Consider the following 15,384-nt stretch of genomic DNA (forward strand, 5'->3'; position numbering starts at 1 on the left):
AGGACCTGGGGAAGTCACCCAGGCAATTTAATAAATTAAACATTCATTTATTCATTATTTTATTTTTTAACAAAAAAGACTTTCAGCTTCATCTACACATACAAAGAAAATGTGTTTTTATTCTATTATAAAGCCTTTGATGATTTTTTCCCCCCTATGTATGGCTTACATAGGGATTTTGGAACACTGGAATGAAGCAGAAAATAGTTTTCAGTAAACCAAAATTCCAAATCAGAAAGGAACAACAAAAAGAACAAAACAGATTTTACCAGTGGACAAATATCACAAGGTCCCTTCTTCTGAGGCAAATAATTCCTCTCCTCATTTTGGGGGACACAAAAGTCCTTGACCTGCCTGGCAACTATATTGACCCATCCAGCCACATTTATTTATATGTAGCATTCCTATTTTAAAGGGATAAGCATCAACCCAATTTCTGTTTTAACTTTAACATTTTTCAGCTTTATTGAGTTACAATTAACAAATTGATATTTTATATATTTAAGGTGTGCAACTAGATGTTTTGATATATGTATATACTGTTACATCACCATGCTCAAGCTGATTAACATATTCATCACCTCCCTTCGTGAATGTTTCCTACCTTCCTTCCTCTCTTCCCCACTCCCTCTCTCTCTCTCTCTTTCTCTTTCTTTCTCTCTGTGGTGAGAATGCAAGATTTATGTTGTTAGAAAATTTCAAATATACAATATATGTGGTATTGTTAACTATAGTCACCATGCTATTTTCTAAATCTACAGAACTTAACTCATCTTGCATAATTGATATCATATACTATTTGACTAACATCTCCCCATTTCCCTTACCCCAAAGCCCCTGGAGAGTATCATTCTACTCTCTGCTTTGTGGTTTGAATATTTTTGTTTACACATGTAAGATGATGTATTTGTCTTTCTGTGTCAGGATATTTTCCTTAGCATAATGATCTCCAGTTTTATCTATATTCTTGCAAAAGGAGAATTTCCTTCTTCTTTAAGGCTGAACAATCTTCCATATATATTTTTTCTTTCCACATTTTCTTTAGTCATTTGTCTATTGATGGACATTTGGACATTGAAGTTGTTTCTATGTCTTGGCTATTGTAAATAATGCTGAAGTGATACTAGAGTATAGATATGTCTTTCAGGTAGTGATTTCATTTACATACTCAAAATTGGGATAACTGGATCATATGATGGTTCTTTTAATTTATTGAGGAAACTTTATACTACTTTTTATAATGGGTAGACCAATTTACATTTCCACCAACAGTGTAAATGGTTTCCTTTTCTGCACACCCTTGCCAACACTTCTTATCTTTTATCTTTCTTATAATAGTCATTCTAACAGATGTGAGATCATATCTCTTGTGCTTTTCATTTACATTTCCCTGATGATTAGTGACATTGAGCACCTTTTCATGTACCCATTAGCCATTTGTATGTCTTTTGAAAAATGTCTCTTCAGATCCTTTGCATATTTTTTAATCAGATTACTTGTTTGTTTTTTTTTTTTGTCTATTGAGTTGTGCGAGTTTCTTTTATATTTTGGATATTAGTTCCTTATCAAATATATAGTTTGCAAATATTTTCTCCTATTTCCAGTGTTGTGTTTCCACTCTGTTGACTGTTTTCTATGCAGAATCTTTTAACTTGATGCAATTCCATTTGCATATTTTTGTTTTGTTTTCCATATTTTGTTGTCATATCCAGAAAATCATTGGCAAGACCAATGTCAAGAAGCTTCCTCTATATTTTCTCCTAGGATTCTCCTGGGTTCTTTATTGTGTTTTACTCTACATATCTGTTTCTATACTGTTTTGATTATTGTGGCTTTGTAATATATTATGAAATCAGAAAGTGTGATGCCTCCAGTTTTGTTCTTTTTGCTCAAATTTGCTTTGACTATTCAGGGTCTTTGGTGTTTCTATACAAATTTAGGGGTTCTGACAGGGATTGCACTGAATCTGTAGATCACTTTGAGTCAGAAGGGCATTTAAAAAATATTAATTCACCTTAATTTTTTAAACACTAAAAACAAGAATTAAAATAAACAAATAAATATCTATTACAGAGAAATAGGGATAATTCAGATAAAATAGAATAATTTAAATTAAAAATCTACTTTGCTTAACTGTGAAATCTGAGATTTTATTGCATTCATTAAACAAGAGTACCTTGAAATGAAGAGTAAAGTTTCCAGGGAACAAAAAGAAATAGATTTCTAAAATTAAAATAAGATGCTGAATTTAAAACAAATACTAATCAGTGGACTGAATGATGTGACAGACATAGCTGAAGACTATGTGATAGACATAACTGCAGACTAGGTTGATGTTCTAGCAAATAAAGCCAGGGACATCTGGTATCGTGTAGTACAAACAAGACAAAGTAAAAAAACATATGGGGCACCTTGGTGGCTCACTCAGTTAAGTGTCTGCCTTCGGCTCAGGTCCTGATGTCCTGGGATTGAGTCCCTCATTAGGCTCCCCTCTTGGTGGGGAGTCGGCTTCTCCCTCTGCCCCTCCCCTCCACTCATGTGTGCTCTCTCTCTTTCTCTCTTTCTCACAAAAATAAATAAATACATTTTTTAATTTTAATTTTTATTTTTTTTAAAGATTTTATTTATTTATTTGAGAGAGTGAGAGAATGAGAGATAGAGAGCACGAGAGGGAAGAGGGTCAGAGGGAGAAGCAGACTCCCCGCCGAGCAGGGAGCCCGATGCGGGACCCGATCCCGGGACTCCAGGATCATGACCTGAGCCGAAGGCAGTCGCTTAACCAACTGAGCCACCCAGGCGCCCTAAATACATTTTTTTAAAAAATTAAAAAAAAGAAAAACATGGTTCAGTGGTAGACATGGGTGATCAACTGGAAATAGTTTACTTGTGTTGTGAGGAAAAAAAATAAAGATATTGAACACAAGAAAAACTGAGTTTTCAACTTGAAGAAATATAAAAAAGAACAAGCAGGCAAACTGATTTACTAATTTGAAAACCCACATATCAAATTTCCTAAAATGTAATATAAAAAAGAGAAGTTTTTAGGGACAAATATTTCTCTATATTACAGTTTTCATGAGCAAAGATAGAAATGAAAAGACCATGTCAAACTGTATAAAAAATTCTAATTTAATTCCAGCAGGAAGATTATCAATCAAATACTAGAGAAAGTAGTAATTTTTTTTCAGATATGAAAGGACTCAGAAAATTTCAGACATGGAAAAACTAGGAGAAATCAACAACCACATCTAGTGCCTAAGCATGAATACACTAGAATTATATATTATGAACTTTAAACCATACAGTATTTCTAGAAAGAAGACTATATTGGATTTAGAAAAAGTAGAAAATATTCTATATGCACTAAGAATTTTGAAAAATCATTTGATCTTGATACTTGTAACATTCTCATTTTTGTGACAAAGCTTAGAAAAATAGGTTTTTGCATCTTTTCAAATTATTCAGGTCACATTAACTGGTTTTGCAAAGAATATTTTTTGTATAATAAAATAGTGCTTATTCTTGATTTTTAAAAATAATTTATGGAAATAAAGAAAAACCAAATGATAAAGAGCAAAGGCTATTTATTCAAAGTTTGCTGTAACAAGAGAGTTAACCACTATCACTTGCATTTTGGCAGAGACTCAAAAGCAGGCAGAAGATTGGGGGAGGTTTATAGTGGACAAAATAGAAAGTTTTGAGTATGCCATGATTGGAAGCTGATGTCATAGAGAAGCTGTGGGTGAGCTACTTAGACACAGAGCATCCTATGTGATTGGTTACAAATGCAAGTCATGCCTTATCTGATTGCTTTTAAGTTGGAAATGGGGAAAAATGTAGAGAAGCTGTAAGTTATTGATCACGTCCTGGTCTTTTGGGGCCAAATGTTATTGTTTGACTTCCTCGATTGTTGTTAAGGAAAATCATTTAACCTCCTACACATATGATTTATGGAAAATATGTAGCCTGGCTCCTGGGCTGTTTATTGTAGATAGCAGGTTGATTTCTTGGGCTGTTTGCTACAGTTTATGAGTCAGAGTTCTATTTATATATATGGCCTAGACATTGTCCATTTATATCAAGCCTCCTAAATAAAAGCCTAGAAAAAATCACAAAAGTCATTTTTTCTAGAGGAAGAACATAATATAATGTATACTACAATGACTTAAAACATATAGCTGACAAAAATTAAAAGTGAAAAGACAGTAAATTATATATATTTCCTTAGAAATCATTAAGATAATGTTTGCTGCCTAAAATTCTTAAAGCAAAATACAGGAATTTAATTAACCATTTTATCCATAGTGATAAAAGTAACTAACATAACTAAAATTAATAATGGGGGTGCCTGGGTAGCTCAGTTGGTTAAGCGACTGCCTTTGGCTCAGGTCATGATCCTGGAGTCCTAAGATAGAATCCAGCTTCGGGCTCCCTGCTCAATGGGGAGTCTGCTTCTCCCTCTGACCCTCCCCTCTCTCATGCTTTCTCTCTCTCTCAAATAAATAAATAAAATCTTTAAGGTAAAATAAAATAAAATTAATAATGTAGTTAAATTGTGTGATGGGAGAGGTATTGAGTGATAACTTTGATGCAGTGAATTCTTCATTTTCAATTATGGTATATCAGTGAATATTTTTCAATTGTGATACAATCAAAATTTTAAATTATAATGAAAGAATAAGCAGTAGGCAAAGAGTTGGTACACTCAAACAGTGAATCTGGTGAGAATGGGCATAGGAACCAAAAAGTAAAAAGGCTTCTAATTATATGTATATATGGTTTAGTTGTAATTTATTTTGTTTTTGACTACCTTTAAAATATATAGACTGTGCTACTATGCTATTTTAGAAATCCATTTTCCCAGCTAATTGGTTGAAATAAATACGTAAATTGAAGATTTTTACTCAATGATTGAAGTAAGTGATTGAATGTCAACTATGTGTGTATATATAAATATGATGACATATAAATATGTCTACATAATATACAGTGTATATATTATGAATATATGCTATAATCTTCTAGTAAACTCTTCCAAACTTTTATTGACAAATTTGTGAGCAAACGAGGACACGTTTGTGTTGCCTTTTTTTTTGCTTGTTTTTTTGGTTTTGTTTCTGCTTTGTTATTATTGAAAGAAAATTCAGCTGAAATAATATTCCATTATTCAGAACAATGCTGAATTTGGTAATTTATTTTATTTTTCAAATAGAATCTTTTCTAAACAGTGAAAATTAAAGCTATTTATAGATACAATTTGTAATTTTTTATAAGAAACTGATATTAAATTGCCAACAGTACATGACTTAATTACCACACATGGTAAAGTAAGGAAATAACTGGTGAATACTTTGAGAAGTATTGAAGTTTTCGATTATGTGTATATACATATATATATATGAAATTTTCATACATATATGAAAATTTTCTCCACTTCAAAGAACACTTTCTCTTAAAATCTCATAATTTTATTTTGCATACAATGAACAACTCTCCAAATGATGTTTTTCAGATTCCAATATGTTGACTAATTTAAAATTTGAATGTAAAGAACACATAGATTTTCATTTAAAAGTACTAAATATATTAGAATCAAGTACAGAACCTAACCTTTTATTTGGTAAAGTATAGTCATTACTCAGAAAAGCAATGAAAGATAGTCAGGGAGAAACCTGTTAATACTTTCTGTATCACAGAGTTTAAGCAAGAAAATAAAATACACTGCCAGTTAGATCAAGAGCAGGAGTTACATATATGGAATGAGTTACAAAAATGAAAGAAGTGAAAAACCAAGTCGTGGACCATGAGGCAAGTAGGGCAGGAGTTTACTATCCCTAGGGCTGGAAGAGTAGTGTTACCTGACCCCAGGAGCTGGGCTTTATTGCATGAACCCATGGAAGGCTGCTCAGAGGGACCTGGGACCATCGCTGAAAAGCAGACACTGCTAGAGAGACCACCCTAAGCTGAAAGAGGGAGGGAGGCAGTAGGGGAGGTAGACAGAGACAGAGGTAGACACATCTTTCTTTTCTGTATTGCAATTTTCTTCTAGCATCTGCTTTTATTTAGTTGGTAAGGCAGGCTGCATAAGAGCACAACAGTGTTGTCAGTACCTGGAGAATGCTTCCCCTAACTATTCTACCACATATCTTTATTTTACAAAATGTATATAATGACTTGGCTTTTGAACAGGAAGACAGGGCATTGAAATATAACACTACATCTCCCCAAATGGATGCACTTGGATGGCCATTACATACCATCAAGGAAACACACATGCACACAAAATGGTGGAAGATATTGTAACTACTAAACTGGATGGAACTCTTAAACTCCATCCTGACTGGTTGGAGAAATAGATTATAGAGGAAAGAATGTCACATATCAAAACAGATAGGACCAGGCTTGAATTCTGCCTTTTCCAATTGTCAACTACACAACCTTTTGAACCTCAGTACCCCCATCTATAAAATAGCGTTAAATGTAATTTTCTCAATAGATTAATGTCATTATTAAATTGAATGGCATATAGTGGAGTGTTTTTCACCTCATTGGTGCTAAATGCATGTTACTTCCTTATTGGTTTTTTTTCTATTTAGGACTGTAATATAAAATTTACTTGAATAATGTGAAATTTTACACTAAGCAGTTCCATAAAAGGGACCTTATTTAAAAATACATAGAACTTAATGATAGCCATGATTTAAAATACATGGTCACAACAGTGATTTTTGTTTTAGTACCAAATGTTTCAGAAGTGCTCTTGCAGAAGGATTTTTTTAAAAATCCAATGGCTCGGGCACCCGGGTGGCTCAGTTGGTTGAGCGACTGCCTTCAGCTCAGGTCATGATCCTGGAGTCCCGGGATTGAGTCCCACATCGTGCTCCCTGCTCGGCGGGGAGTCTGCTTCTCCCTCTGACCCTCTTCCCTCTTGTGCTATCTCTCATTCTCTCTCTCTCTCAAATAAATAAATAAAATCTTAAAAAAAAAAATCCAATGGCTCCTGGGTGAATACTCAAAGCTTTATCAAATTACACAATGACTGGAATCCTGTGTTATTGCTCTGTTGGTGAAATTACAGTTCTCCCGTGTAGAATGAAATTTAAGTTGTATCTTGGTTAACTATTGCTTTTTACCAATCCCTGGAAAATTCTTCTGAGAATTAAGCCCCATGAAATTCCTTCAGAGAGATACTCTCTGCCTTCATATATCTTCAGCTGATTTTTACTCAAAAGTTCTTGCTCAACATTGATTCACTTGAGATTTTCACAGAGCTGTAAACCCTGACAAGTCATGCATAACGATTTGCAATCTCAGAGAATATTTGCTTGTATTAAAATGCCTTATTAATATTTCAAATTGGTCTTTAGAGACTTTTAAGAAAGTCCATTTTTTCTGCTTCTCCACTGATATGTAACTTTCCAAAATGCATGCTATTTATAAAGCATAGTACAAAAAGAAACCAAATGAAAAGAGTGACACAGGGCAATTCCCAAAGGAAACAAGGCTTAAATTTTATAGTAGAAAAGATATCTTGAAAGCTTTTTTATGTACTTTAATCTTTTTTTTTTTCAGATTTGTATAAAACATCAGCTGAAAGGTATTAATCCCAAGCATGGGAACAGCTAAGTGTGTGCCACAGGATATATTTAACATGAAAATATTGTGCATTAAGTAGCCAATGAAACTTTAGAAGGCAGTTTCTGTGGTTGTTTTTCATGGGAAATTGTTGTAAAAATTAAGAAAGCTTATAAAGCACTTTTAAAGTTTTCTCTGATTAGAAGCTAGTTATAGGGCGCCTGGGTGGCTCAGTCGTTGGGCGTCTGCCTTCAGCTCAGATCATGGTCGAGGGTCCTGGGATCGAGCCCTGCATCGGGCTCCCTGCTCAGCGGGAAACCTGCTTCTCCCTCTCCCACTCCCCCTGCTTGTGTTCCCTCTCTCCTGCCTCTCTCTCTCTCTGTCAAATAAATAAATAAAATCTTAAAAAAAAATAGAAGTTATATAGAGAAGGGGCTACTACTGCTTTAGTATCTATTGACCAAATGTATATAATAATTTCTAGAAAAAAATAGATTATTTGAATATTCTAGTAGAATAATGGACTTCTTGGCATTACTTCAGATATTTTTATTTGAAAATCTAGCATTATAAAGAATAATAATTTTTCCTTTTCTACTATGTATATAATTAGGGCACATAGCACGAATAAAGGAACGGAATTGTCTAATGTGGGATACCTTTCTCAGAGTAGATACTGATTTTTTTCTGTTAAACATTTAACCAGGAATAGAAATCCTTCATTAACATAAATAATATATTTCATTAATTTACTTAAAAATGCCAACAGTTATATCACTAGTAGTGCCCAATGTTTAAAAAAATCAGATACCATTAATTTCTACCTAATTTAATTTTATCAACTTGTGAAATGAACTTTTTATTTTATCTCATTTATGATGTAGCAAAGGGAATTATCCATCATTTTATTGTGAAGTATAACTTTAGACTCTTGTCCAGATTCAGTGAAAGAACACCTGTAAATTCTGAGAATAAACATAATTTCTTTCCATTGCAACCATAACACATTTTATTAGCTTACTAAGTCTCCTCTAGCAATGTACAACAAGCTGAGTAGCTTAAACAACAAAAACATTTGTCTCCCTGTTCCAAAAGCTAGAAGTCTGAGGTCAAAAGTGTCAGCAGGGTCATGTTCCCTCCTCAAGTACTGGAAAAGGGTCTGTCCCAAGCCTCTGCTTTAGCTTCTAGTAGTTTGTTGGCCATTTTTGACTTTCTCTGGTTTGTAGAGGAAATTCTCTGATCTCTGTCTTCATCTACTCATAAAGTATTCTGTGTGTGTGTGTGTGTATGTGTGTTTCCAAATTTCCTATTTTTATAAGGATACCAGGCATGTTAGAGTAGGGGCCCACACTACTCCAGTTTGACCTTATCTTAATTAATTACATCTACAATGATCCTATTTCCAAATAAGATCACCTTTATATACCGGAGTCTAGATCTTCAACACATGAACTTTGAGGGGAAACAATTCAAACCCTAACACATACCCTGAAGAGTTCTATTTTCTTATTATCTATTTTTAATGGGGAAAAAAACCTTTTTTTTTCTAATGTGAAAGAACTTCTAAAAGCACCAATGTTTCTTAAAATGTTGCCATCGAGGCTTTAAGTCAATAAGAACGTAAGATATGTGTATATTTTTTCTCTTGGCCTGAAACCCGCTTACCAATTCTCCTGGGTAAGAAATCCTGAAACAGTTGGCCAGGGGACTTATTTGCTGTCCCTGCTCTTTATTTTCACCCTACCGTGTTCAAGGGACAGGCTGGGACTTTCCATTAGGCTGTGCTGTACTTTTGTGCATGCTCCCTTCGACCAGCCATCTGTGTACTCCAAGCTGTGACCTGAGCCCTTCAGATGCCAACAAAGTAGAGTGATAGAGATATTTGCTCTACCTTACTTCACACAAACAAATAGAATTGCCAAATACTTGTGAGACCTACTATAGAGAGATGTGTAACTGTTAGTGACCATATATTTTGACCAGGGTAGAGAGTTAATATATTTCCTTTTTCTCTCCTGGATCCCTTTTCTGCTGACTTCTCTGTGCTGCTTTAAACCGTCATTTAGTCAACATCAAGAGGCTGCTTTTTCTTTTCTTTTTTTTCCTTTTCTTGTTGTTCTTCATTTCACTTGTCACTCCATTCATGCCTTTCAGCTTTCACTTAACAAGGCTGGACCTTTATAGACACTTTAAGCCAAGCAGGACAATTTATTTTTATTTATTTATTTATTTATCTATCTATCTATCTATCATCTATCTATCTATCTATCTATCTATCTATCTATCTATCTATCTATCTATCTATCATGTGGTGATCCAGCCTATTACCACAAAGGAGGTGTGATCTTGCACTCTTTGTCTTTCTCAGATTTCTCTATGGAATGGTTGGTTGGGGACTATTTTTAAGACGTTAAAAATAATTTAAACCTAAATAACTATCACAAAGCCAGAGAAAATTTTAAAATCTGACGATTTTACAAGTGTGGCTTCTTAAAAGATGACAATCATTTTATTGCTTTATATCTATACTGTTCTCTCTTTCCTGAATCTCAGTAACCCTTGTATAAGCCCAGTACGATCAGCAATTTTCCAATCAGATCAAAGATTTGACTGATATAATTTTATAACACTTTATAAAGTATTATAAAGGACTGTTTATAATTTAAATTTTGAATGTAAAGAACACATAGATTTTCGTTAAAAGTACTAACTATATTAGAATCAAATACAGAACCTAACTTTTATTGGTATAGGTCCATATTGTGTATTTAGCCACAATATGGACTTCTTACACTTTTTAGAGCTTTGTCTGGGCACCTACTACAGATTTAATTTTTCTTTCAGTGTGCAATCAACAAAAATGCCTCCTAAACCAACTTTTATTTGTAGATGTCTATCTACTGATAGTCTCTGAACAGGTTGGAGAGATGAATGCGAGGCATGGAACAAGTGTTTTGACATCACAGAAAAAGTCCTTGGAACTTTGTTTTATAAACATAACAATAATTATACCCAGGAGTGTAATTTAACTAACTCTGCAAAATTTAATCAAGCCAGAAAGTGTAGTGCATTATATAATGAGAAAAATCATGGTACACACACAAGCCTACATAAGGCTCTCTCAGAATGGAATATCGGTGAGGCAAGAAAATATTTTTGTTCTTTAATTAAACTTTTAATTTTGAGATCACAGATTCACATGCAGTCATGAGAAATGATATGGAGGGATTCTTTGTATCCTTACCCCATTTTTCTCCATGGTAACATCTTACATAATTATCATCTTGCCAAAACTATAAAAAATATCTTAGGCAGGATCAAAATTATTTAATCTACCAATCTTATTTAGATTTCCCTAGTTTTACTTGTGTGTGTGTGTGTGTGTGTGTGTGTGTGTGTGTGTTTAGTTCTATGTGATTTATCACAGGTGTATGTTCATGTATCCCATACCATAATCAAAACACTGAACAGTTCTAACATCATGAGGACTTCATGTTGCTTTTTTATAACCAGCCTCCCCTTACTCTACCTCCTTTCCTTCAACCTGGCAACCACAAATCTGCTTTCAATTTCTAAAATGTCATCATTTCAAGAATGTTAAATAGATAGAATCATAGAATATATCACCTTTCGGGACTGTTTTTTTTTTCCACTGGGTATAATTCCCTGAAGATTCATATAAATTGCTGCATGTATCAAAAGGCTGTTATTTTTATTGCTGAGTAGTATTCCATACTATCAACTACCACAGTCTTTTTAACCATTTTCCCAGTAAAGTACATCTGAGTCATTTCTAGTTTGGGGCTACTACAAATAATGCTGCTGTGAATATTTATGAATTTTTGCAAACACGGTTTTATGCGGACATATGTTTGCATTACTTTTGCATTAATGCCCAAGACTACAATTTGCTGAGTTGTACGCTAAATGTGTGTTTGATTTTATAGGAATCTGCTAAGTGTACGTTTCCACCTGCAGTGTACAAGTGACCTAGTTTCTCAGTGTTCTTGCCAGCATTTAGTGTTCCCATTGTGTTTTATTATTCATTATTAGATATTTCTTTTAGACAATCCTCCCCTTCTGAGTATGCATAATTGCTAATCATATTTCTGCTTATAATCTTAGTGTAAAAATACTATTTAGAGGCCAGAATCTTAGCATATTATTAAAAGTCCATGTGCATTTATAATCTGCTAATAAGGATAGTCAGGTATACTATTCTATTAAGTTTTCTAGGATGCCTTGAAGACAAAGAACAAGCTTTGCTTCAAGTTGCATCTGCATTTCAACATGGAAGTAAAATCTTTGTAGTTAAACAGATATTAGACCATTAATAAGTGTGCCATACCTAAATAATTGAAGTGCTTATTAAAACTAAAAACTGAAAATTGTCAGTGCTTCCATAGTCAAGTACCAGAATGAATGCAGAATTTCATACAGACTTACTTGATTGTGGAAATATTTTTGTTTGCTACATAACCTGAATTAGTAGGTGGAATTGTTCTAGTTAGGCAGAATAAAATATCAAGTATGCACTATTAGATGATTCATCAAGTACATTTCATGAATAAATGAGAGCTCTTAACCCACTAAATTTACAGTGGAGTTATATAGCCCTTAATAGATGGTTGTCTTGTTATATCTAGATCAGTTTTCATTTGGGAATAACTGAAATATGGTATAAATGTACCTAATTATGCAAATCATATTTGAAATATATAAACATAAAAGAAATCAGAAGAATACAGCCACTAATTTTACCTCAAAATACAGTTTAAAGTTTATAAATTCCTTTAAAGTACACTTTAATTTTCAAAAATCCAGTGTAATAGGCATATTCTGATACCCATTGTAAAAAGATAATTATGTTGGCACTATATAGAAGAACCTAAAGGAATGAGAACTGAGCCTTGGAGACCAGTTAGGAGACTCATTAATAGTCCATGTAAGAAATAAAGATGGCATAAATGATGGAAAATTGTTTGAATGTACTATTTTGATGCCACTGATCATTTAATGTCAACTCACCCACATTACCCCTAATCACAAATCATCCAACTTCCCATTTTCTGAATAGGTATATAACATGCAATGCATGTTCTCACCCTGCCTTTAACTTTACCCCACAGTTGAACACCAGTTTGATTCTTTTTTCTTGATCATCAACCCAATCTAACCCTGATTATGCGTCAAAGAGGCCTTTCACAATGTTATTGGCACATAAAAAAAGGGTATTAAAATATTGGAAATCAAATATTTTCTTTTGGCCTCTCATCTGATACAGTTGTTGTCAGGGGAAAAAACAAGGGCTATGTTTGACAGATAAATCCAAGAATTATATTTTGTAAGATATATCTACTATAGTGCTCCATAGGTATGTCAGCGTAACCTTGTTCTGTGTACAAGTCACATGCTAAATGTTACCGCACACTAAAATTTGTTTTCCTGAATGCACAGGTACCTCTGTTCTACAGGTGACAGCTACTGATGCAGATGACCCTACCTATGGAAACAGTGCCCGCGTGGTTTACAGTATTCTCCAGGGACAACCCTACTTCTCTGTAGATCCTAAAACAGGTTAGTGCATTTTTGTCTAATTTGTGTGCATGTGTGCTAGAATAAAAGAAAGCAATGTTTTTATTTCTGTGTCTTCTACATCAGACATTGTTGTTTTAGCACATTTTAAAATGTCCTCGCTTTTTCTAACATGATGTAATTGAATAATTGAAGATAAATTCACTGTTTTCCTTAATATTTTGATTATCCATCACTTATACCAGTAAAACTTTTTTATCTTTGCATATCCCTGTATCAATTACTTTCTGCTTAAGACAAATATAGAGTGTTAAAATTCAGTGAGATTTTCAAGTGTATCATTTGTTGGGTTTACATATTAGGTTTAATTCTTTGTCAAAGATGTTAAATAATTTATTGAGAGTTTCCATACTTTATTTGAATTTTATTGTTACATAAGTTTTTATATGTTACATTGGGGGAATTGTTATGTCTTTTTTTTTAAAGATTTTATTTATTTATTTGAGAGAGAGAGAATGAGAGAGAGAGAGAGAGCACATGAGAAGGAGGAGGGTCAGAGGAAGAAGCAGACTCCCTGCCGAGCAGGGAGCCCGATGTAGGACTTGACCCCAGGACTCCAGGATCATGACCTGAGCCGAAGGCAGTAGCTTAACAAATTGAGCCACCCAGGCATCCCTGTTATGTCTTGAACTGAGTTTTTTTGCTAATGAGAAAATTCTTCAGTCTTAAATATTGTGTTATGTAAGATAAATTAACTGACAGTAAAGACAAAAAAGACGAACTTTTTTTTTTTTGGAAAAGGGAATTCTCTCTTTCTTCTCTTTTTTCTGTCCAAAACAATCATATCATATTATGTGATGTCAAAGAGGGAATGGAAGATACTCAGTAAGGCATTATAGGATTATGTTCAGCAGCATAATCTAAAAACCCACAGAGAGCTCATGGTCCCATTGGCAAATAATTTGTTAATAAAAAGTTGACTGAACATAAACCCGTTTTGAAAGTAGCCAAATGTTCAGTAAGAAATGAGTTTCAAGTTTTACTGATAATTTCAGATATATACATAATCATGAGACACAGATGAAGAGAGAGATCCAGGATATTCCAGAGGTCCCTAGGTCCTTTCTAGTTATGTTAGATTTCATTCTGAATCAGATTAACATGTGGGATTATCAAGTAGTGGGCACAGGCACATCACACAGAAGAAAGCCATGTTTTGTTGTAAATAACCCCTTATACTCCCATAAATACATAGCATACAAAATACTTTTTAACTTCATAAGTTCATAGATTCCAGGTTTGCTTACCATTATCTTAGACAAGGTACATCCAACTGTAAAGATGCTAGCATACTCTCAGTAGTTAATATCATTTGAATGCTAGGAATATTGTCATTATCATGTTTTCAAGAGGAACCCGCCAGCATACTAATCTTCTTTCTTTCCCTGGTGTGCTCCAACACATAAGTACACTGGACAGGAATAGAGCTCAAGCATACTGCTTAACTTCTAACTATCATAATTTATGAAGACAATAATGAATATGTATAGATAGGTAAATGAAGAATACGTACATACATACATTATATGCATTATAATTATAAGATAAATTTTATATAATTAAATGAAGTAAAAAAAATCTAGAGATGATAAAAAGTAATATAATGTGAGCTAAAATGAGTATCAGATAGGCAAATCCTTTTAGTACCAAGATAGAATTAAATATTCAGAAATAAAGATGTTAATTAATATAGTAGTCAAAGCTCTGGGATAAAAATATACATATATTGGGTGCCTGGGTGGCTCAGTTGGTTAAGCGACTACCTTCGGCTCAGGTCATGATCCCAGGGTCCTGGGATCGAGTCCCATATCAGGCTCCCCCTGCTCTGTGGGGAGCCTGCTTCTCCCTCTGCCTCTGCCTACCACTCCCCCTGCTTGTGCTCTCTCTCTCTGTCAAATAAATAAATAAAATCTTTTAAAAAAATATACATATATTGTATACATTGTTATTCTGGTAGGAGAGTTTAGAATTAATTGAAAAAAAGCTTTTTATTGAAATATAGCTGACATATTACATTGCATAAATTTAAGGTTTACCATATATTTGGTACATTTTTATATTGTAATAATATTGCCATGTGGCCATAAAAAATCTTAGGACAAACGGAAATGACTAGTTAATATTGGTGTTGCTCATTTTGTTCTATTTTCCCAATAAACATGATAGTTTTATATATGAAATAAAAGATTTCTCATTTTATTTATTTATATTTTT

At 33.6% G+C, this 15,384-nt stretch overlaps 1 protein-coding gene across 2 annotated transcripts in view; it reads left to right on the plus strand.

Moving 5' to 3' along the window:
- CDH18 (cadherin 18) overlaps positions 1-15,384 on the plus strand; it is a 331,059-nt gene that overhangs the window by 96,605 nt on the left and 219,070 nt on the right. The window contains exon 3 of one of the 2 annotated variants that reach the window (XM_028097979.2): positions 13,033-13,152. The exons of the other annotated variant lie outside the window; for it this stretch is intronic. Within the exon in view, the coding sequence (XP_027953780.1) occupies positions 13,033-13,152 (120 nt within the window). The remainder of the gene's footprint in view (positions 1-13,032; positions 13,153-15,384) is intronic. 2 annotated transcript variants of the gene reach the window in all.

Source organism: Eumetopias jubatus, unplaced genomic scaffold (genome assembly GCF_037043125.1).
Source record: "Eumetopias jubatus isolate StellerSeaLion01/CBP00866 unplaced genomic scaffold, mEumJub1_p1.0 scaffold_5, whole genome shotgun sequence".
Classification (NCBI taxonomy): Eukaryota; Metazoa; Chordata; class Mammalia; order Carnivora; family Otariidae; genus Eumetopias; species Eumetopias jubatus.